Source organism: Stegostoma tigrinum, chromosome 3 (genome assembly GCF_030684315.1).
Source record: "Stegostoma tigrinum isolate sSteTig4 chromosome 3, sSteTig4.hap1, whole genome shotgun sequence".
Lineage (NCBI taxonomy): Eukaryota > Metazoa > Chordata > Chondrichthyes > Orectolobiformes > Stegostomatidae > Stegostoma > Stegostoma tigrinum.
The window spans coordinates 514,026-536,885 of record NC_081356.1 but is presented as its reverse complement, the minus strand read 5'-3'; the positions used below and the strand labels follow the sequence as shown (position 1 = coordinate 536,885).

The 22,860-nt window shown below is 43.6% G+C and overlaps 1 protein-coding gene across 1 annotated transcript; it reads left to right on the top strand.

Moving 5' to 3' along the window:
* Positions 1-4,698: 4,698 nt before the first annotated feature.
* Positions 4,699-22,277, top strand: LOC125450347 (major intrinsically disordered NOTCH2-binding receptor 1-like). The gene is made up of 3 exons (XM_048526333.2): positions 4,699-4,963; positions 5,331-5,579; positions 21,508-22,277. The coding sequence occupies exons 1-3, from the start codon at positions 4,802-4,804 to the stop codon at positions 21,691-21,693; spliced, it is 597 nt and encodes a 198-aa protein (XP_048382290.1). The 5' UTR covers positions 4,699-4,801; the 3' UTR covers positions 21,694-22,277.
* Positions 22,278-22,860: the final 583 nt, after the last annotated feature.

Genomic DNA, 22,860 nt, shown 5'->3' with positions numbered 1-22,860 from the left:
AAAGTAGGCCCTAACTTTTATGTTAAGTTAAAGGCCAGTGTAAGGCGCTGTATTCCAGGTGTGATTTGATTGGTCCACGACTGGGGTTTAATGAAAACACACTTTATTCTCACAACACAGTCAAAATATGAAAAAAAAATCAATTGGCATAACTTCATCAAAATGCCTAACAACATATTGTATTATTTAACCACAAATCATTGATTGTTCCAATACAATCAGCGTCCCATTAACACACCCTTTGGTAAAAATGCAATTCAGCAAAACGGTTGTGGTTCTCACTTCACTGTCTCTCCAGTCCATCAGAAAGAAACAATCTATCCCTTTTGAATTTTAAGAGGAAGCTGCACTGCCTGAGACTAAGCCAGAAGAAACATTCTCACTAACTGACAGCAAAGCTAAAAACCTTCCTGGGTCAGTGTGAGCCTGGACCCTGCATACTCATGATTCTTTTTTCTCATTTTTAAAAAGAACCACCCAGGGAGAAATCAAATGGTGTTTATCAACTGCCAGTCTGAAGGAGGCATTATAGCACCATAGTGACCACACTTCCCTGCAGAGGAAACAGCACAGAACACCTCTCTTAAAGATCTCTTCACACAACAGTCAGTCAATCCCACTAGACATTTCTTCCACCCCTGAGGAAGACAGCACGAGTGCCTCACAGGATGCGATGGTAAAACACCTGTCCCTTCAATAGCTTGGGGCCTGACATATTGGTGGGTATTTTAGTGTTGGGAGCACAGGCTGGTTGGTGAGCACGTCACTGCCACATCTCCACAGCTGGCTGAGGCAGAAGCACCCCAAGTACTCAGAGGGCTCCCAGGCATGAGGCAACTCCTCAGCCCCAGGCAGAAGAGGACCTTGTGATGTTGATGAAACAAAACTTCATTCAAGCCGACACACAAAGAGTGGGCAAGTTTGATCGGAGAGTTGAGTAAGCTGACTCACAAGTTGCAGGACTGAAGCAGTGCAGTTAGGATCTTGCAGCCTCAGATATGTGAGCATCTGGTTGCCTCCATGGACAGGTTGGTTACTGTTGCAGGAGGCCAAGTCCTTGCAGTCTCAGTGTCTGTTCAATGGGTACTCAGAACTGCATGCCATCACTCTGTTTATGCTCAGCTCAACAATGACACAATAGACCTTGGCCTCATTCCAGATGACCCTTCACTAGAAGAAGACAGGGTTGAGCCAGGAGGCACCAGGTCAAAGGAGGAACCATATACTCAGGCCCCTCAAAAGTTTCCTCTCAGGACACTCTAGATGTAGGTGGGGAGGAGGCAGGGGAAGGTGCGGGGTGTGGTGGGGTTGGAGGGCAGTGTGGAGCGAACAAGGGAGTCACGGAGAGAGTGGTCTCTCCAGAAAGCAGACAGGGGTGGGGATGGAAAAATGTCTTGGGTGGTGGGGCCCTCAGATGGAGTTTGTTTTGTGAGCAGATATGTGAGCATCTGGTTGCCTCCATGGACATGGAGGCAACCAGATGCTCACACTGCCCTCCAACCCCACCACACCCCGCACCTTCCCCTGCCACCTTCCCCAACTCCACCCTGCCTGGCCCCCTCAATAGTGGGTGAGTTCAGGCTGAGAAGGGTGTTCCTGCCATCGGACAGGACACACTCAGCCCATGTGGACCCTCAACACGAATGCCCTCAAGACCACCTGTTCAAAGCTCCAGAGCCAAGGGACTTCACCGTACAGCAGGCTCCCTCTGTCCAAAGCTCCAGAGCCAAGGGGCTTCACCATATAGCAGGCTCCCTCTGTCCAAAGCTCCAGAGCCCAGGGTCTTCACTGTAGAGCAGGCTCCCTCTGTCCAAAGCTCCAGAGCCAAGGGACTTCACCATACAGCAGACTCCCTCTGTCCAAAGCTCCAGAGCCAGTACTGCACTGAGACACAGGGAAGGCAAAGGAAGAGAAAAACCTTCGAGAGCACATGGGACACACGTAATACATTATTATAAAAACCTTCTCATATTTACAAATATTTGTTCACTTTTCATTAGCTGCTTTGTGAGCTAATGTCTGCCCAGCAGCAACCACACTGGTGAAGATATAAGAGGCTAACTATCCTCCATGTTATGCACAGTTCTATGGCCCAGATGTGAAATGAGCAGCTCCTTCACATGTACAACCTGAAGGAGCCTTGAAGGTAAGAGCTGCTCCTGTCAAATAGGTGTGATCTTTCCAGGCTGCAAAAGCACGGTTGTGTATCACAGCCATTAATGGGACTGATTCCTGATGCTGCATCATGTGGTCGGGAGTGATTTGGGCCAGGATTTGTACTATCCACAGTAGTTTAGTGCCCAAAGGCTCAGATAGCATGTGGTACTCACAGGTGTCTTTCACCTGTGTCAATGTAATGCTTTGGATCATAAGGAGCAGAATTAGGCCATTCAGCCCAACGGGAAAGTTCGTACATTGCTCTTATCTGAAGTCCTGTACTTCACAGGATGAAACGATTACCTTATAGACTTTGAGACTTGACCATTTTGCTTGCAACATTGTGTTTGTATCCTGCAGGGACATTGTGGAGGTCTGGGGCTTAATATAAGCATGGTGCTGTACAGGAATATGTTCGCCACCTCGACTGATCACAGCTGTCAAACACAACAAGCAGTCTGGAGATTTGTATCGGTGCTAAAAGACAAAACAAACTCCATCTGAGGGCCCCACCACCCAAGACATTTTTCCATCCCCACCCCTGTCTGCTTTCTGGAGAGACCACTCTCTCCGTGACTCCCTTGTTCGCTCCACACTGCCCTCCAACCCCACCACACCCGGCACCTTCCCCTGCAACCGCAGGAAATGCTACACTTGCCCCCACACCTCCCCCCTCACCCCTATCCCAGGCCCCAAGATGACATTCCACATTAAGCAGAGGTTCACCTGCACATCTGCCAATGTGGTATACTGCATCCACTGTACCCGGTGTAGCTTCCTCTACATTGGGGAAACCAAGCGGAGGCTTGGAGGCCGCTTTGCAGAACACCTCCGCTCAGTTCGCAACAAACTACTGCACCTCCCAGTCGCAAACCATTTCCACTCCCCCTCCCATTCTTTAGATGAAATGTCCATCATGGGCCTCCTGCACTGCCACAATGATGCCACCCGAAGGTTGCAGGAACAGCAACTCATATTCCGCCTGGGAACCCTGCAGCCTAATGGTATCAATGTGGACTTCACCAGTTTCAAAATCTCCCCTTCCCCAACTGCATCCCTAAACCAGCCCAGTTCGTCCCCTCCCCCCACTGCACCACACAACCAGCCCAGCTCTTCCCCTCCACCCACTGCATCCCAAAACCAGTCCAACCTGTCTCCGCCTCCCTAACCTGTTCTTCCTCTCACCCATCACTTCCTCCCACCCCAAGCCGCACCCCCATCTACCTACTAACCTCATCCCACCTCCTTGACCTGTCCGTCTTCCCTGAACTGACCTATCCCCTCCCTACCTCCCCACCTATACTCTCCTCTCCACCTATCTTCTTTTCTCCCCAGCTTCGGTCCGCCTCCCCCTCTCTCCCTATTTATTCCAGAACTCTCACCCCATCCCCCTCCCTGATGAAGGGTCTAGGCCCGAAACGTCAGCTTTTGTGCTCCTGAGATGCTGCTTGGCCTGCTGTGTTCATCCAGCCTCACATTTTGTTCTCTCTCTCTCCATCTGAGGGCCGACTAGTTCTGGGATGTGCCTTGATGATGCAATGAAGATGGTCATTGTTGGAGATCAATGCCTATGGTCTGTGCCCTCAAATATTGGTCACTGGTGTACAAGACCAAGGCCCTGAGGAGCTAGTTGCAAGCTAGAGACCCAGATAAATGTTCTTACTTTCGTGTCAGGTATTGTCACCATCTATTTTCTATCTAGTGTGTGGGAAAATGATAAACAGCATATCAATGAGGCAAGGTTGGGTAATAATGAGATGTTAATGCATGACAATGCAAGAAAATAGGCTTCCCTCCAATCACAAATGAAGATTTGTCTTGTCATTCAATATATGTTTGAGGAATGGGACCTTTTATTCCTAATGTTGATAGGCTTCTCACTGACCTCCTGAAGCCATTTCCCAATTTTCTCACCATGGCCCACACAAGCAGAGACTGGAAAGATTCCCTCTCTTTTTCTGGTTCCTGGCTGTAATCTCATGCTTCTCTCTCTGGCCCATTTCTGAGTTAGTGGAATCTGTCCAATATTTGGAACAGTTGTCAGAGAGATGGGAAATCAGGCAGCATCACATAAAATCACACTGAGCACTCAGTTTTTACACTGTTCCAAAAATGTACAAAAGCTTGATTAAATATTGGTAGGATTTTCTTCTCTTTGCATATTCCAAGTCCATAGATGTTGTATTTATATAATTATTTTAGTTTTTGTGAAAAAGTAGATGTTTTCAACCCTCATCGCAGTACAGAAGTCACAATTCAAATGCTATTGCTTCGGTAGGCATTTAAAAAATAACTATAATTTTGTTGCTATGGCCCTCATTTTTAAGTGTTTCAACTACTGGAAACCATGAGCTTTTATCTACCTGATAAAATTTCCTTTACACGTAACCTTTAATCATTTTAAAATAATTCTACCACATTGTGTCATGGCTTGCAATGCACCAATGAAAAAAAAAAATCAAAAGGTGTGTATTATTCATCAGTGACTGCAGTCCCTGGTTAGTTCATTCGCTATTGAAAAGGAGCTCTGGAGACAGATAATGTTTCAACTATCGACCTAAATGTTCAATAATTTATTAATAATTCACAAGAGTGTATTTCTCATCAGTGCCAGTGTGTGCCTGGAGAAGGGCACGAAAGAAACATGGACCTATCAGTCTTGCCAAATAACAATCATCCTGACAAATTTCTGCAGTTAGATGTGAAAGCATTAGGTACAAATCCTGGTTTAAGCCACATTGGTTTTACAGGTCTCTCTGGAGCAGCTCTGAGTGGTCGTCAGTGGCACAATCAAGTCTATTCGCCAGTAAGTGGCTCAAACATCTTCACATTGTGCATTTGCTCTGAGAATTGAAAATACATTGAAAATGCTTTTATGTACATTTTTTAAAAATCTTAAATTCGCTGACCTAGATAAAAAGGTATGCAACTTTCATACAGATGACTCTGGAAATAAGCCTGGATTTTAATTAGTTAAGAGCAGTTTTGTAATTATTCTTTACATTTTAGGAAATAACTTGTGTTAAAATGTTATTTTTGTGCATTCAAATGGATATTTGCAACAACTACTTAAAAAAAATTGAATCAGGCTTAGCAGAGTCATCACAAACTGATTCTGATAATAATCCTAAGAATTTCATCATTGTCACTGCACTGTATTAAATGTCTTCTAGACGAAAGACCAAGATACATCAGAGAAATTCAGATTACAATTATATGGTAATGGCCCTATGCTCATTGATAATGTGCTCAGCAAACATATCACGCCTCAAACCTTAAAGTCCACCATCAAGAGGAATCCCTTGTATGCAGACATAAGGACAGAAAACAGCTGGCAACTGAACAAAGCTCATCCATCGTGGACAATTCAGGATTATGACAGGCAGACAGAACAAACAAATCTAGCTGATCATTTAAGCAAGGTGATACAAGATAGAAATTACTGCTGTTAATAGATACTGTTTATGTTGATAATGGATACTGCAATTTATGTAACATTATTTTGCACCTAGGGGCTTATTAAATGTTACAGTTTTGTTCACAGAGACTATAAATAAATAAGTATTGAGTTAAAAAGCACCAGGGATCTTTAGTAAAGGTGGAATTAAACATTAAGTAATCATGATGGGCAACTTTTTTTTCCAGAGAGTGGTTCGTGTGTGGAATGAAATTCCAGAGAAAGCGTTGGGTGCAGATACGGTTACAACATTTAAAAGACATTTGGATTAGTACGTTAATAAGAAATGTTTGGACTGGTATGTGCCAAGCACTTACAGGTGGGATTAGTTTGGGATTACATTCAACATGGACTGGTTAGAACAAAGGGTCTGTTTCCTTGTTTTATGACTCTATGACTTCATGACTCAGTAAATATTCTGAATTAAAGGAGAGGGACCACAATATAGCAGAGATTTTTATAAAGACTATTTCAGTGTGCAAGGCCAAAGCACCTGAAGAATATGTGATCAATGTAGCGCAGATACAAAGGTCCCAGTCAGAGGACAGGGGTGCCCAGAGGAACATAGTACTAAGCAAATGGTGTCTGGAGAAAATGGCCATGAATACACTTGTATGCGCGGACAGTATGAGTACTACAGGTCGATCAGTTTAACATCAGTGGTGGGGAAACAATTGGAAGCAATTCTGAGGGACAGTATTAATGTGCACTTGGAGAGACAGGGATTAACCAGCATGGGTTTGCTAAGGGGAGGTAACGTGCGACCAATTTGATTGAGTTTTTAGAAGAAGTGGCCAGGTGTGCAGATGAAGGCTATAACATTTGATGGAGTTTACTTGCACTTCAGCAAGGCATTTAATAAGGTCACAAATGGGAGTCTTATAGCAAAGGTGCAAGCTATGAGATCCAGGGAAATCTGGAAGATTGGATACACATTTGGGTGAGTGGTAAGAAGAAGAGGATGATGGTCATGACTTGCAGCTGTGTCCAGAGGGCTCCCATGGGGGTCAGTGTTGGGGCATTTGCCGTTTGTGCTTTATGGAAATGATTTAGACCTCAATGTGGGAAGCTTAATTTCACAGATGACACAAAAACTAGTATAGTAGTAAATGGTGAGGAGGATAGCCTTCGATTCGAAGAAGATATAGACAGGTTGGGCAGATGGAGTGATCAGTAACAAATGGAATTCAATTTGGATTAATGTAAGGTAATGCACTTGCATGAGACAAATAAGGCAAGGGAACATACGATGAACAGTAGGAGGCTGGACAACAACCTAGGAAGTGAGGAATTTTGCTGAACATGGCTACCAGTCCTTTAAAATATTAGTATAGTTGGATAAAGTGGTTATTTTCTCCTGAAGCTGGGCATCACTGGCTGGGCTTTATTTAATACTCATCCGTAGTTTCCGTTATTAGCTGAGGCATAGAGTTGGAGGTTATGCTGGAACTAACTACTGGTTAGGCCAGAGCTACAGTATTGTGCACAGTCTGGTATCCACATTTTTGGAGAGATTTGATAGCACTGCAGTGGAAATTTACCAGGGATGTGTCCTGGGCTGGAGAGTTTCAGTTATGAAGAGAGATTTGTTAGACTGGGGTTGTTTTCCTTACAGCAGAGCAGATTGGGACGGGACATGGTCATGATGTATAAAATGATGAGGGGCGTAGATTGAGTAGACAGGAAGGAACTTTCCCTCTGACGGAAGGATCAATGGCCAGGAAGCACAGATTTAAGGTAAAAGGCAAGAGGTTTAGAGAAGATGTGAAGAGAAGCCTTTTACTCAAATGGTGGTGGGAATCTGGAACTTGGTGCCTGTCAAGGCAGAATCACTCATAACATTTAAGAAGCATTCGATTCTGGTCTCCCTGAGGTAGCAGGATGTTGTGAAACTTGAAAGATCAAAAAAGATTTACCAGGATTTTGCTGGTTTTGGAGGGTTTGAGCTATAGGCAGAGGCTGGATAGGCTGGGACTATTTTCCCTGGAACATTGGAGTCTGGAGGCTGGCCTTAAGGAGTTTATAAAATCATGAGGGGCATTGATAGGTTGAGTATTCAAGATCTTTTCCCCAGGGTAGGGGAGTCCAAAGCTAGAGGGACATAAGTTTAAGGTGAGAGGGGAAAATATAAAAAGGACCCCGAGTATATGAAATGAATTGTTGGAGGAAGTGGTGAAGGCTGGTACAATTACAGCATTTAAAAGGCATCTGGAAGGGTACATGAAGAGGAAGGATTTAGAGGGATATGGGACAAATGCTGCCAAATTGGGCTAGATTAATTTAGGATATCTGGTCAACATGGGTGAGTCGGACCGAAGCATATTTCCATGCTGTACAGCTCTATGACTCTATGGCCGTAAGAATTTAGATGTGCACTTGCATAGCTAAAGCAAAGAAGGCTATGAGCCAAGTGGTATAAAAGAATTACAGTAGTTCAGTCTTGTTATTTTTGACTAGCTGTGATGTATGAGGCTGAAAGACATTTTTCTGTGCTGTAAATATCTATGAATATTCAGGAAGTTACTGAGGGTTGAATGATTTGGACAGCAGCCCCGAATAATGCCATAGGTGTTGGATCACAGCTGTGATTGCTAAATGTCCGGTGACAGGGTATGCCCTCTCTGAAGTCCAGCTGACCTTTATAAAGTTAAATATTTTTAAGTCTCTTTACAGGCAACCTCCACCTTAAGGTACATGCTTTCTCTTCTATCTGCATCAGCTGCTCCTAACTGGGAAGATGGAGCTGCTGGTGTCCTGGATGGAGACAATCTTTTTGATCCTCTGATAGCTTTGACAGACTGTCTGCCATTCTCAATTGATACCAAATGCACTCTCTGGCTAACAATAGTCTCCTTGTCAAAAATCAGGCCAGGTGACTGGCATTGACATGATTTCAGGCCAAGACCCAGAAATGTGCCCAACTTCGGGACCCCGATCCCACATTAATAATTCAATCCAGTCACTACATGTTGATTGCTGAGGACATGAGGTAAAGAAAATAAGATAGGCTACAGATAGATGAGTTTCAGATGAGCCCTCATGAGCAGAGGGCTGAAGCCAGAATGCTCTGAGGTGATCATTGGAACAATCACATTTTGAGAGCACAAAAATTTCAATGAGAGCTTCTGCATTCATTGTGATAAGGTAGGGGTGTAGGATGGAAATATTGTAGCATGGACAGTTTCAATTGCAGCTAGTACTTAGAGTTTAAACCTCAGCTCAGAGTTCACTAAGTTATTAACTTTGTGCTGCTGCCGCTTTCTTCCATCATCCTCTTGTATGATGATGGACGAAAGCGGCAGCAGCAACAAATATGATGCCAGTGCTCAGGATTTAGGAGTTGGCTCCAATCTTGCTGACAACAAGTTGATGAAATTTCTTGTTCACTGAAGAACTGATGTAAGCTAAGCTGTTGTACATCATAATAAACAAGTAGTTAAAGATGATCAATTATTTACAATATTTATTTGTGTTTGGAGAATGGATGTGAATATAATATTGCCCAGTTTGACAGTGGCACAAAAACAGTTGGGAAGGCAAGTGGTGAGAATGGCACAGTCCACAAAGGGATATAGACTAGTTAAAAGAGTTTGCAAAAACTAGGCAAATTAAATAAAATGTGGGAAATTATGAGGTTATCCATTTTGGGAGGAAGAGAAGTAGGAAACCCTTCAGAAAGCTGCAGCACAGAGGGATATAGAGGTCCTTATAAATGAATCACACAAAGTTAACATCCAAATTCAGCAGCTAATGAGGACTGCATCAGCTGCTCCTAACTGACTGTTGGACTTTACTTCAAAAGAATTGGATAATGAAATTAGGGAGGTCTTATATGCATACATCAATACAAGGTGCTAGTCAGGCCACAGCTGCAATACTGTAACCTGTTTTGGTTCTCTTATCCACAGAAAGATACATGGGTATTTGAGGCAATCTGCAGAAGATTCATTAGGTTGATCCCAGGTATGGAATGCCATTCTTGTGAGGAGGGGTTGAATAGATTTGGCTTGTACTGAATGGATTTTATAAGAACGAATGGAGACTTTTTTGAAACATATAAGATTGTTAAAAGATTTGATAGGGTAAGTGCAGAGACATTAAAACAGAGATGAGGATCTTTATTCCCAGAGGGAAATGAACCTGTAGAATTCTTTACTGCAGAGTGTTATAGAGGTTGTGTCATTAAGTATATTGAAGGCTGAGATAGAGAGATTTTAACCAGTAAGGGAATCAAGGGGTATGGAAATAAGCCAGGAAAGTGTTGTGTAATATCAGATCAGCTGTGATCAATTGAAAGATGGAGCATACTCTATGCATTCAATAGACCAAATGGCCTACTTCTCCTCCAACATCTTATGGCCTTAAGATTGAGAGGTGAACCCACATATAACCATGAGAACAACGTGTAGAGCTAGATGAACACAGCAGGCCAAGCAGCATCAGAGGAGCAGGAAGGCTGATGTTTTGGGCCTAGACCATTCTTCAGAAATTTCTGAAGAAAAATCTAGGGCCGAAACGTCAGCCTTCCTGCTCCTCTGATGCTTCTTGGCCTGCTGTGTTCATCCAGCTCTACACCTTGTTATCTCAGATCCTCCAGCATCCACAGTTCCTATTATCTCTGAAACCATATATAACCATGTCTGACACAATATACAATAAATACGCGAATCTATTAATGTCAACTTCCTTGTCATGCTAATTTAAAAAGAGTTTACTCAATTGAAATGAGTATATCTGTTAATAATATTGCACCCTGTGATTGTAACATAGGAACATGGGAATTAGGAGCAGGAGTGGGCAGCCTTATCTTCCTTTGAGCCACTCTGCCATTTAAAATGATGCTGGCTGTTCTTATCCTGATGGCGATTTCACTTTCCTGCCTATTCCCCATAGCCCTTTAACCCACTTTTCATCAGAAACATTACTATTTCTTTCTTGAATCTGTTGATTGATTCTGCCTCCAGTACACTCTGGGGCAGGGTGTTCCAACGATTCACAACTCTCTGACAGAAGTAGTTTCTCCTCATCTCTGTTTTGAACCTACCTCCTCTCTCTCTATATCTTTGCTGTGCCACAATGAGGACCATCTGTTCAACATCCACCTACAATCCCTTTTAACATTTTATAAACCTCTACCAGATCCCCCTCATTCACCTGAACTCCAGTCAGTACAAGACCAAGCGATTCAATCACTCCTCATCCAACAGCCCTTTCATCCTGGAATCAACCTGGTGAACCTCCTCTGAACTGCCTCCAGTACCACTACATCCCTCCTCAGTAAGGAGACCAAAACTGGACACAGTACTCCAGGTGTGGTCTAACTGACACTTTATATAACAGTAACAATACTTTTTTACTCTTATAATCCAGTCCTTTTGCAATAAATGCCTAGATTCCAATTGCCTTTCTTATTAAATGCTGAACCATCATACCCACTGTCTGTGATTCATGCACAAGGACACCCAAATCCCTCTGCACTGATACACTTTGACTCTACTTCCTATTTAAATAATAATTTGCCCTTTTACTTTCCCAACCACAATGGAAAACCTCACGGTTATACACATTAAATTCATCTGCCAGATTCTGGCCCATTCTCCGAGCCTATCAATATTCATCTGTAAACCCTTTATCTCCTCATCACTGCCTGCTTAGCCACCTATTTTAGTATTATCCGTGAACTTCACTATGTTACACTCTGTTCCTGCTTGCAAATCATTTATACAAATTGTAAATAGTTGAGATCTGAGAACTGAACCCAATGGCATCCCACGAGTTACAGTTCACCATCCAGAGAAATATGCATTTATCCCAATCCTCCACTTTCAGTAATTCAGCCAATCCTCTATCCAAGCCAATACTCTACCTTTAACCCCCTGGCATCTAACTTTCCGGATCAGCCTTTTATGTGGCATCTTATCAAAAGCCTTCTTGAAGTGTAGATAGTCCAAATCCATTGGATCTTGGAACATCCACTTCACTGATTACATCCTCAAAGAACTCGATCAAGTTTGTCAAACATGACCTGCTCTTCATTAAACCATGCTGCCACTGATGAATTGAAGCATAATTTAGTTTTCTTCATTGCTACATCATTGTCTTTCTTTTATTTATTACTTGTTTTTGTATTTCTATACATTAAAACCATATTCATTTGTTCTTCTGATCTAATTTTAATCAACCATTTGAAAGGCTTAGCTAATATTTATGTAGGACAACAGATATAAACATAAACAAAGCAACAATTAAACCTTAGCTTCTGGCTGAAAGAAAATGTATAACCTACTTGTAAGAAAAGTATGTAACAGATCAGTAAACATATGGCCTTCCATTCAAATCTCTGCATTTCACAAATGTTCACAGAAAATTGACCATTGGTGGGACTGGCAACCATTTTATGAACCAAACTTTTATATATTGTCAATACTTTTGAGTGCTACTAAGGTTGTCTGTCTAACTGCTTCCCTTTCCTTCAAACATATCAAGGCCTGTCACCACTTTTCTAAAATGAAATTCTGTTTGACATCGCACATGGATTTGCATCAATCCTGAATTTTCCAAAGGCCAGACAATCGTTATTCCAGCGTAGATGGAAGTTGGACATGGGATCACTGTGGAATCACTGTTGTAACACACTCTGAATGGATTGCCTGGGAAATTGAGTATTGTTCTGGGTAATTCCCCAATGCCCAAAATAGTTACTGAAGAGACATTAAGCTATTAAATACATAATCTAACTCCAGACTAACTGTTAAACCGGTGCTATACATACCTCACACACATACCCAACTGTACCTCTCCGAGACAACATACACCTGCCAGGTCCACACCTGACACCCCTCCAGGACCACAACACCTGATCAGCACCCCAATTCCCACTCCAACAGGATTTGATCCTCCCACCCTTACCAGACATAACCCAAAGCTCCCTGACACCCACTGGACCTGATTTTCCCATCACTCCTACCAAACCCCCTCCCCTGCCACTGCATCCCCACTGCCCTCCCCTCTCTGACATACCCTAAACGTTATATCACCTTTCTTGCTATCTTACACTGTGATAGCTTTGGTACCTTATCTCCTTCCCTGTTGGGATCCAACCTACATGGTGCCAAACCCCCTACTCAACTGGCACCCTACTTATCTGGCACCCTACCCCTATGTATCTTGCTTCTTATCCAGCTAGAACCCAATGCCCTCCCCAGTTGGTACCTTATTTACTTGCTTCCCCTAAAACCATTCCCCTACACAAATGGAACCCTACTCAACTCTCAGAAATGTGGAGCTCCCATTTTTCAAAAAAGAAAGGCCATCCACTCATCAGAAAATCCAACTAATTATTTTTAATTATAAGTCATGTTTTGTGAGGTAAGTGTTTACATGTTTTGGCAAAGATACATGATTTAATAATTTGGACTTTAGAACTTTCTAATTCATGTGATTCAAGCATTTTAAGTTTATTTGGATTCATTTTATGTTTTTACTCTTCAGGATGTCACAATCTTATTCAGTTTAGAATCTATTTTTGTTTTAGCATTTCTTATACTTTTTTTCTCTGTGAAGGGCTGTCATCTACATTATGACTTTCAATTAATTAAGTGATTTAGACTGCCTTGGAGTGCAATGTTTAGGAACTTCTAATGTCCTGAATTCACTTAACTGCCCATTAAAAGCTGGAGAGAATGGCGTTCAGCATCAAAAATTATCCGTGGTGTGGGGAGGGGAGATTATCGCTCCTCTGCCAGAGACTATTAGAAAGAGGCTCTGCCTGGGTATAGGAAGGTTGGAAAGTCTGTGTCAGTGGCAGCAAGGTGCAATGGTGGAGAAACTGGGGCAAGGGGTCTTTTAACATTCTTTTGGGGCTTGAATGCGTGCATAATATAACCCATGTATCAACAGAGCTGATTGGCCTAGATCTTGTGGTCATAATAGCACTACAATGTGGAGGTGCCAGTATTGGACATTAGACCATAAGACCATAAGAAACAGGAGCAGAAATTAGGCCATTAGGTCCATCGAGTCTGCTCCACCATTCAATCATGGCTAATTAGTTCCTCAACCCCATTCTCCTGCTTTCTCCCTGTAACCCTTGATCCCCTTGATAATCAAAAACAAATCTACAGGGATAGACAAGGTCAGAAATCACACAACACTAGGTTATAATCCAACAGGTTTATTTGAAATCACAAGCTTTCAGAGCGTAACCCCTTTGTCAGGTGAAGTGAGAAAGAAGCATACAGAACACAGAATTTATAAAAGGATCAAATAGCACCACAACTACATCACTTGCACTTACTCTGCAAACTGGAAGTCGTTGTACACCTGAAAGAATTCTGGGTTGTTCTGGAACCTGTCAGTGTGTAAACCTGGGCTGATTGCTCTGCACATAGCCCTGTATTACTAATGGGCATAAACCCTGCTTGGCAGCATAGCCCTTTAAATCAGCTGAACTGCCAATACATCACCAGCAGTGCAGTACAAACAAAGTCACAAATCCTGCCCTTTGCATGAGAGGTAATTTGAGGCCAATCAAGTCATAAAATATCTCATGCTATTGTTTAAGGAAAGGCAAGAAATTTACTTGGTCAACATTTCTCCTTCAGTTAAAACCATCAGAATCCCTGATTCCCTTTCCATACACTGAAGGCTATCAACTCTGCTCGCCCCCCTCTTACTCTCCAGCTGTCAGCGGTGTGGTTCCCTGTCTTCTCCCATCACTTTTCCCAGGCAATAGATATAGGAGAAGAATCAGGCCATTCAGCCAATTGAGTCTAGTCTGCCACTCAGTAATGGCTCAGATATGTTTCTCAACTCATTTTCCTGCCTTTTCCTCCCTAACTTTTGGTCCTACATCCCTTGGCTCTGTTTCCTCCATATCACAATGTCCTTCCACTGGGATTTTTCTCAGCTTTTCCAGGTTAACAATGAAGTAGTAAAAAGGCTCAGTTCATCAAACACCTCAGAATGTTGAAACTGGAGAGCTTTGGAAGGCACAAAAATAATTTGACTTTTCAGGAGCAATGTTTCCTTCTTTTGCATTTCAAACCCGAAGTAAAAGCACTCATATGGTCACGTATTTCATACACAAGTACAATTCAGGACAACATTCTCCTCCATAAACACTTTAAATGAGGGACGGCACAAACATCCTTCCAGTTGTTTGCTGCTCTTTTACTTTAAGAGGCAAAATTTTCATTTCTGCGTCTAAGTGTGAAGATGGCTTTGTAAAGATGGAGGGACTTCCACTTAGGGCAAGGAGGGATCTCTCGCATATTTACATTCTCATAAGTTCATTGTAGATTAATGCCTGGGCAAAACACCAAACTTTAATGGCAGGCAAATCAGGGAGCTCTTTAACCACAATGCTCCATCCTTTACTCAGAGCCTTTTAACTGCTACATTTAGATTTAGATATTAGATATTAGATTTATTTGTTTGTCGTGCATTCTAGCTGTAGAAATACATAAATTCGGTGAAAGTGCACAAAGTTGCTATTCACAAGCACCCACTTGATTACAAAAGCCAGAAGGAAAAGTCTCAAATGAGCCAAAAGGTAAGTAAAAAAATAAAAGCTCAGATATCAGAATGCCAAAACATATCTCCCCACGGTGCAGGCACTGCTCCTATCGCTAGGACAACCAGAAGACCACAGCCACCACCATGCAAAAGGTCCACCGTCACCGTCACTGCCTCACGGTCCCCACTCTCATCATCCCCACTATCACCGTCACTGCCTCACTGTTCCCATTCTCACTGCCACTTCCTCACCGTCACTGCCTCACCGTCTCCACTCTCATCATCCCCACCCTCACCGCCACTGCCTCACTGTCACTGCCTCACCGTCCCCACTCTCATCATCCCCACTATCACCGTCACTGCCTCACCGTCCCCACTCTCATCATCCCCACTATCACCATCACTGCCTCACCGTCCACACTCTCATCATCCCCACCCTCACCGTCACTGCCTCACCGTCCCCACTCTCATCATCCCCACTATCACCGGCACTGCCTCACCATCCCCACTCTCATCATTCCCACTATCACCGTCACTGCCTCACCGTCCACACTTTCATCATCCCCACTATCACCGTCACTGCCTCACCGTCCCCACTCTCATCATCCCCACTCTCACCATCACTGCCTCACCTGCCCCACTCTTGCCATCACTGCCTCATCAGCCCCTATCTCACCATCACTGCCTCACTGTTCCCATTCTCACTGCCACTTCCTCACTGTTACTGCCTCACCATCACTGCCTCACCGTCCCCACTCTCATCATCCCCACTCTCACCATCACTGCCTCACCTGCCCCACTCTTGCCATCACTGCCTCATCAGCCCCTATCTCACCATCACTGCCTCACTGTTCCCATTCTCACTGCCACTTCCTCACTGTTACTGCCTCACCATCACTGCCTCACCGTCCCCACTCTCATCATCCCCACTCTCACCATCACTGCCTCACCGTCCCCACTCTCATCATCCCCACTCTCACCGTCACTGCCTCACCGTCCCCACTCTCATCATCCCCACTATCACCGTCACTGCCTCACCGTCCCCACTCTCATCATCCCCACTCTCACCGTCACTGCCTCACCGTCCCCACTCTCATCATCCCCACTCTCACCGTCACTGCCTCACCGTCCCCACTCTCATCATCCCCACTATCACCGTCACTGCCTCACCGGCCCCACTCTCATCATCCCCACTATCACTGCCACTGCCTCACCGTCCCCACTCTCATCATCCCCACTCTCACCGTCACTGCCTCACCGTCCCCACTCTCATCATCCCCACTATCACCGTCACTGCCTCACCGTCCCCACTCTCATCATCCCCACTCTCACCGTCACTGCCTCACCGGCCCCACTCTCATCATCCTCACTATCACCGTCACTGCCTCACCGTCCCCACTCTCATCATCCCCACTCTCACCGTCACTGCCTCACCGTCCCCACTCTCATCATCCCCACTATCACCGTCACTGCCTCACCGTCTCCACTCTCTTCATCCCCACTATCACCGTCACGGCCTCACCGTCCACACTCCCATCATCCCCACTCTCACCATCACTGCCTCATCGTCTCCACTCTCATCATCCCCACTCTCACCGTCACTGCCTCACCGTCCCCACTCTCATCATCCCCACTCACACCATCACTGCCTCACCGTCTCACTCTCGCCGCCACTGCCTCATCAGCCCCTATCTCACTATCACTGCCTCACTGCCCCCACTATCACCATCACTGCCTCACTGTTCCCATTCTCACTGCCACTTCCTCACTGTTACTGCCTCACCATCACTGCCTCACCATCCCCATTCTCATCATCCCCACTATCACCATCACTGCCTCACTGTCCCCACTCTCATCATCCCCACTCTCACCGTCACTGCCTCACCGTCCCCACTCTCATCATCCCCACTCTCACCATCACTGCCTCACCGTCCCCACTCTCATCATCCCCACTATCACCGTCACTGCCTCACCGTCCCCACTCTCATCATCCCCACTCTCACCGTCACTGCCTCACCGGCCCCACTCTCATCATCCCCACTCTCACCGTCACTGCCTCACCATCCCCACTCTCATCATCCCCACTCTCACCGTCACTGCCTCACCGTCCCCACTCTCATCATCCCCACTCTCACCGTCACTGCCTCACTGGCCCCACTCTCATCATCCCCACTCTCACCGTCACTGCCTCACCGTCCCCACTCTCACCGTCACTGCCTCATCAGCCCCTATCTCACCATCACTGCCTCACTGTCCCCACTATCACCATCACTGCCTCACCGGCCTCGTTCTCACCATCATTGTCTCACCGGCCCTGTTCTTACCGTCACTGCCTCAGAAATTCCATCCCAGATGTTGGATCCTCTGAGCTTCTATGATATTCAGGCAGAAGGGAACTGCTCTCAGAGTCAAATGGGCAAGGTATTAAATGAGTACTTTGCATCAGCATTCACCTTAGGGAAGAACTCAGTGAATGGTGAGTCTGGGGAAGGATGTCTAGATAGTTAGGGTCATGTTGGGATCAAAAGGAAGGAGGTATTGGGGGTCTTGAAAAACATGAAGACAGACAAGCCCCCAGGGCCTGGTGGGATACACCCCACACTACAGAGAGAGGCAAGGGAGGAAATTGCTGGGGCCTTGAGGGAAGTCTTTGTATCCTCACTGGCTACAGGGCAGGTCCCCATGGATTGGAGAATAGACAATGTTGTTCCTTTGTTTAAGAAGGGTAGCAAGGATAAGGCAGCCAATTACAGACTGGTGAGCCTTATGTCAGTGGTGAGGAATTTATTGGAGAGGATTCTTTGAGACAGGATTTACTCGCACTTGGAAATAAGTAAGTAGCAACATGGTTTTGTGAAGGGGATGTTGTTTCTCACTAACTTAGGTGAGTTTTTTGAGGAAGTGACAAAGATGATTGATGAGGGTAGGGCAGTGGATGTTGTCCTCTGACAAATTCCCTCATGGCAGGCTGATACAGAAGGTAATGTCGCACGAGGTTAGAAGTGAATTTTCAAAATGGATAAAAAAACTGGTTCGGTCATAGAAGACAGAGGGTAGCAGTGGAAGAGTGTGTTTTTAAATGGAGGGCTTTGGCTAGTGGTGTTCCTCAGGGATCAGTGTTGGGACCTTTGCTGTTTGTAATACATATAAATGATTTGGAGGAGAATGTAACTGGCCTGATCAGTAAGTTTGTCGATGACACAAAAGTTGGTGGAATTGTGGATAGTGATGAGGACCGTCTAATCCAGATGGAAAATGTAGAGTATTTGGCAGAACTCTTAAGAGTACTGATAGGCAGAGAGATCTGGTGTACAGGTACACACATCCTGAAAGTGGCAGCACAGGTGGAAAAGGTAGTCAACAAGGCATACAGCATGCTTGCCTTCATCAGCAGTGGCATTGGGTTTAAAAATTAGCAGGTAATGTTGTAGTTTTATAGAACCTTAGGCCGCATTTGGACTATTGTGTTCAGTGCTGGTTGCCATGTGGATGTGGTGACTTTGAAGAAGGTACAGGAGAGATTTACCAGGATGTTGCCTGGTATGGAAGGTATTAGCTATGACGAGAGGCTGGAGAAACATGGTCTGTTCTCACTGGAACAACGGAGGTTGTGGGGTGACCTGATAGAGGTCTACAAGATTATGAAGGGCATGGAAAGAATGGACAGTCAGGAGTTATTTCCCCAGGGTGGAAGAGTCAGTTACCAGGGGCCATGGGTTTAAGGTGCGAGGGGCAAAGCTTAAAGGTGATGTACGAGGCAAGTTTTTACATGGAGGATGGTGGGTGCCTGGAACTCACTGCTGGGGGACTTAGTGGAAGCAGATACTATCGTGACTTTTAAAAGGTGTCTTGACAAATATGTGAAGTAAGAAAATAGAGGAATATTGCCTCCGAAAGGTTAGGGAGTTTTAGTTGTGATGAGCAGCATGTCGGTGCAGGGTTGGAGGGTCGAAGGGCCTAACCATGTGCTGTAATTTTTCTTGTCCTTTGTAATATCAGTAAGAGTGACCATCGCACAGTTCTTGTGGAGAAGTAGTCCTGCCTTCTCATTAAGAATAACACTCCATCCTCACTGTCACTGTGCTGAATGGGACAAACTTTGAACAGATCTAACAACTCCAGACTCGATATCCATGAGATGATATGGCCCATCAACAGTAGCAGAATTGTGCTCCAGCACAATCTTAACCGCATGGCTTGGCGTATCTCCCACTCAAAAATTACCATCAAGCCAGGGGATTAACCCTGGTTCAATGGAGAGTGCAGGAGGGTATGCCAGGAGCAGCACCAGGCATAGCTAAAAATGACACCTCAACCTGGTGAAGCTGGAAAACAAAACTACTTGTGTATCAAATAGCATGAGAAGCAAGTGATAGAGAGAACTCGGACAGAAAATATCAGATCTAAGCTCTGCAGTCCTGCCTCATCCAGTCGTTAATGGTGGTGACAATTAAACAACTCACTGGAGGAGGAAGCATCACAACTATCTCCATCCTCAATGATGGAACAGCCCAGCACTTCAGTGCAAAAGATAAGGCTGAAGCTTTCGCAGCAAGATTCAGCACAACATGCTAAGTGGATAATCTATCACAGCCTCCTCCAGCAGCCCCCAGCATTACAGATACCTGTCTTCAGCCAATTCAATTCACTCCACATGATAGCAAGAAAAAAATAGTTGGGGGCATGATATGTTGCAAAGGTTATGGGCCCTGGCAACATTCTGGCAATAGTACTGAAGCCCTGTATTCCAGAACTTGCTGCTTCCCTAGACAAGATGTTCCAGTACAGTTACAGCACTGGTATCTACTTGACAATGTGGAAAATTGCCCAAGTATGTCCTGTACACAAAAAGCAGAAGAAATCCAACCTGGTCAATTACCGCCCATCAGTCTCCTCTTGATCATCAGTAAAGTGATGGAAGGATTAATCAACAATGCTATCAAGTAGCATCTGCTCAGAATTAACCTGCTCACTGTGCACAGATGTAGGAGGTGTTCTGTTGTTAATATGCTATGGCTATTGATTTTCAAGCTTATGTTTCAAGCACATGCTTAGAAATTCGACATATTCCCTTCCCTTAGCAGTTATGCAGTCATAGTCAGATCTTTAATGGCTAAGATAACTTTATCTATCAGATGCCTGAATTCTCTAGGTTCTGAAAGCAATGAAAATGCAGCCAATTCTGATCGATGAAATCTGTTTTTCATGCAGGGTCTTACAATTGAACACATAGCACTCATAAGTTACATTAATTTAGGGTTCAAAGTATGCCATCAAAGCTTTCAAAATTTCTTCAGGCTGTTTCTTTTTTCTGTTCTTTGCCGAGATTTAAAATGGAACATATTTTTACAATCTCTCCTCAGCAATGATAAAAGAATGGATACTCATGGCAGTTTTTGGTTGTTAATTAAATCTGTCACAATCTCAAAGTTTTGCCATTGTGAGTAGAAAAATGACAATATCTGTTATATGCCATCTTTCATTTTGATGGGAGCCACGGGAGGAAAGTTTACAACCATTATGTGACTCACCCTGTGTTTCAGCTGCAGCTTGCTTCCTTCTTTACTTTGCCTTTTCAGCATCTCTGAACATTTCTGTGTTCCGCTTTTTGTAAACTTGCTTCCATTATAACTGTTCAATTCTCTCTCAGTCAAATGAAATTGAAGCAGAATGTGACTTATAATCTGTCTTTATTAGAGCTGTTTGCAAGGTGACTGCCAACAGTGAGTGCATTGTGGCAGAGGTGAAATGAATATGGCAAGCCAAGAAGCACATTAGTGCAATTTTCATCAAATCACAGTAAATCCCAAAGCCCTTTAGAATCAATAGATTCAATCATTATTAATGTGTAAAAGTACGCAGAGCCCAATAAGCACAGAGTAAAATCTCACACAGAGTGATTGAAATGAACAATCAATAGTCCAGTTTAATTCCTTTCCTTACTTTGAAGAATACCTTGGATTACTTTACTGAAAATAGGCCTCAGTTTGACTACCATCAAAAAGACAAGATTTCTGACTCACTTGGTACTGAATTGAAGAATCAAATGTGTTCTTACAACCTCAAAAGCAAGAAAATTGCCACTGAGTAGAGATAACACTGTGGAGATTAATTCAGATAAGACTCATAGAATAGGCTCTTAGGTGATTGGATTCTCTGGTTTCACATTTTCCAGTGATTCTTTATTCTTAATTCTTTCTGCCTAAATGCAGTGAGCATGGGTGGGTGGACTCTGTATGATATGAGTTTCACATCAATTTATACCCTTTTCTCCCGAAGCATAAACTGTTGTCATTGTTTGAACTCTGGTATTATTGTGTTTGTACTGATGAATGCAAAATGAAAAGTCTCAGCAATTTTTATTTATATTCATTTAGGAGGATCCAAATGATCTGAAATTTTGGTTGGATGACATTTATACACCAGGGTATGATTCTTTACTGAAGAAGAAAGAGTCGGAACTGAAAAGAGTTAAATGCTGTAAATTAGTAACACTGTCCATATTAGCAGTCTGCACTTTAGTTACTGTAGTCACTATATTAGTAGTTTTTATTGGATACTAAATGATTGAGCCAACAAAGATTTATATAATGAAATGTAATAGTCATGTTTATGTTAGTCGATATGGAAATGTCATGCTTATGCCAGTCTTTTAGTAGAACAATCTATTAGTTCAATATCCCCGTTCTTTACCACGAGACCTGCAAACATTTTTTGTCTTCACATATAGAACATAGAACATTACAGCACAGTACAGGCCCTTCGGCCCTCGATGTTGTGCCGACCTGTCATACCAATCTGAAGCCCATCTAACCTACACTATTCCATGTACGTCCATATGTTTGTCCAATGATGACTTAAATGTACCTAAAGTTGGTGAATCTACTACGGTTGCAGGCAAAGCGTTCCATAGATAAATACATATCCACTTCCTTCTTGAAAGTTCCTATTGAATCTGTTTTCACCAGTCTTTCAGGAAATGCATTCCAAATCATACCAGCTTGCAACTTAAAGCTATTTTTCCGAATTGACCCTTTGGTTCCTTTGTCAATTACTTTCCTGCAAATATTTCTTCTCATTCACTCTTTCAAAACTTTTCCTAATTTTGAAGTATTCAAAACTCAACTTACTCTTATCCAATCTGAAACTGATTGAAAGGCCATCAGAGGCTAATTTTCAATTAATGCTGAAATCATGTTCAATTTTTTCTCTTGTAAAGTGATTTTCTTCAGCAAATTTATACAATGTAATTTTATGAACTGAAAATGTAAATTGTTCAAGAAAATAAAGGTCAACAGCAATACTGGTTACGTGATCATTATTCTTCAGTGTTTTACTTTGATTTTAATCTTCACACCAATATTGATGAACATGGAAATGAAGAAAAGTTAGCACAAGTATATTTGCATAATTCTTTGACATCGCTACAAATAAAGGGTACTATTTTCACCATCATCAGGTCCTTTTGAAATGTGTGGTTCCTGATGAAGTCAGAAGTCACATGACACCAGGTTATAGTTCAACAGGCTTATTCAGAATCACAAGCTTTCCAAGCGCAGCCCCTTTGTCAGGTGTTGTTCTCCAAAAGCTTGTGTGATTACAAGTAAACCAATTGGAACATATTGGAACAATAGGGTGGGTAGGGAGAGCCTTTTTCCTAGGATGGTGACAGCGAGCACGAGGGAGCATAGCTTTAAATTGAGGGGTGAAAGATATAGGACAGATGTCAG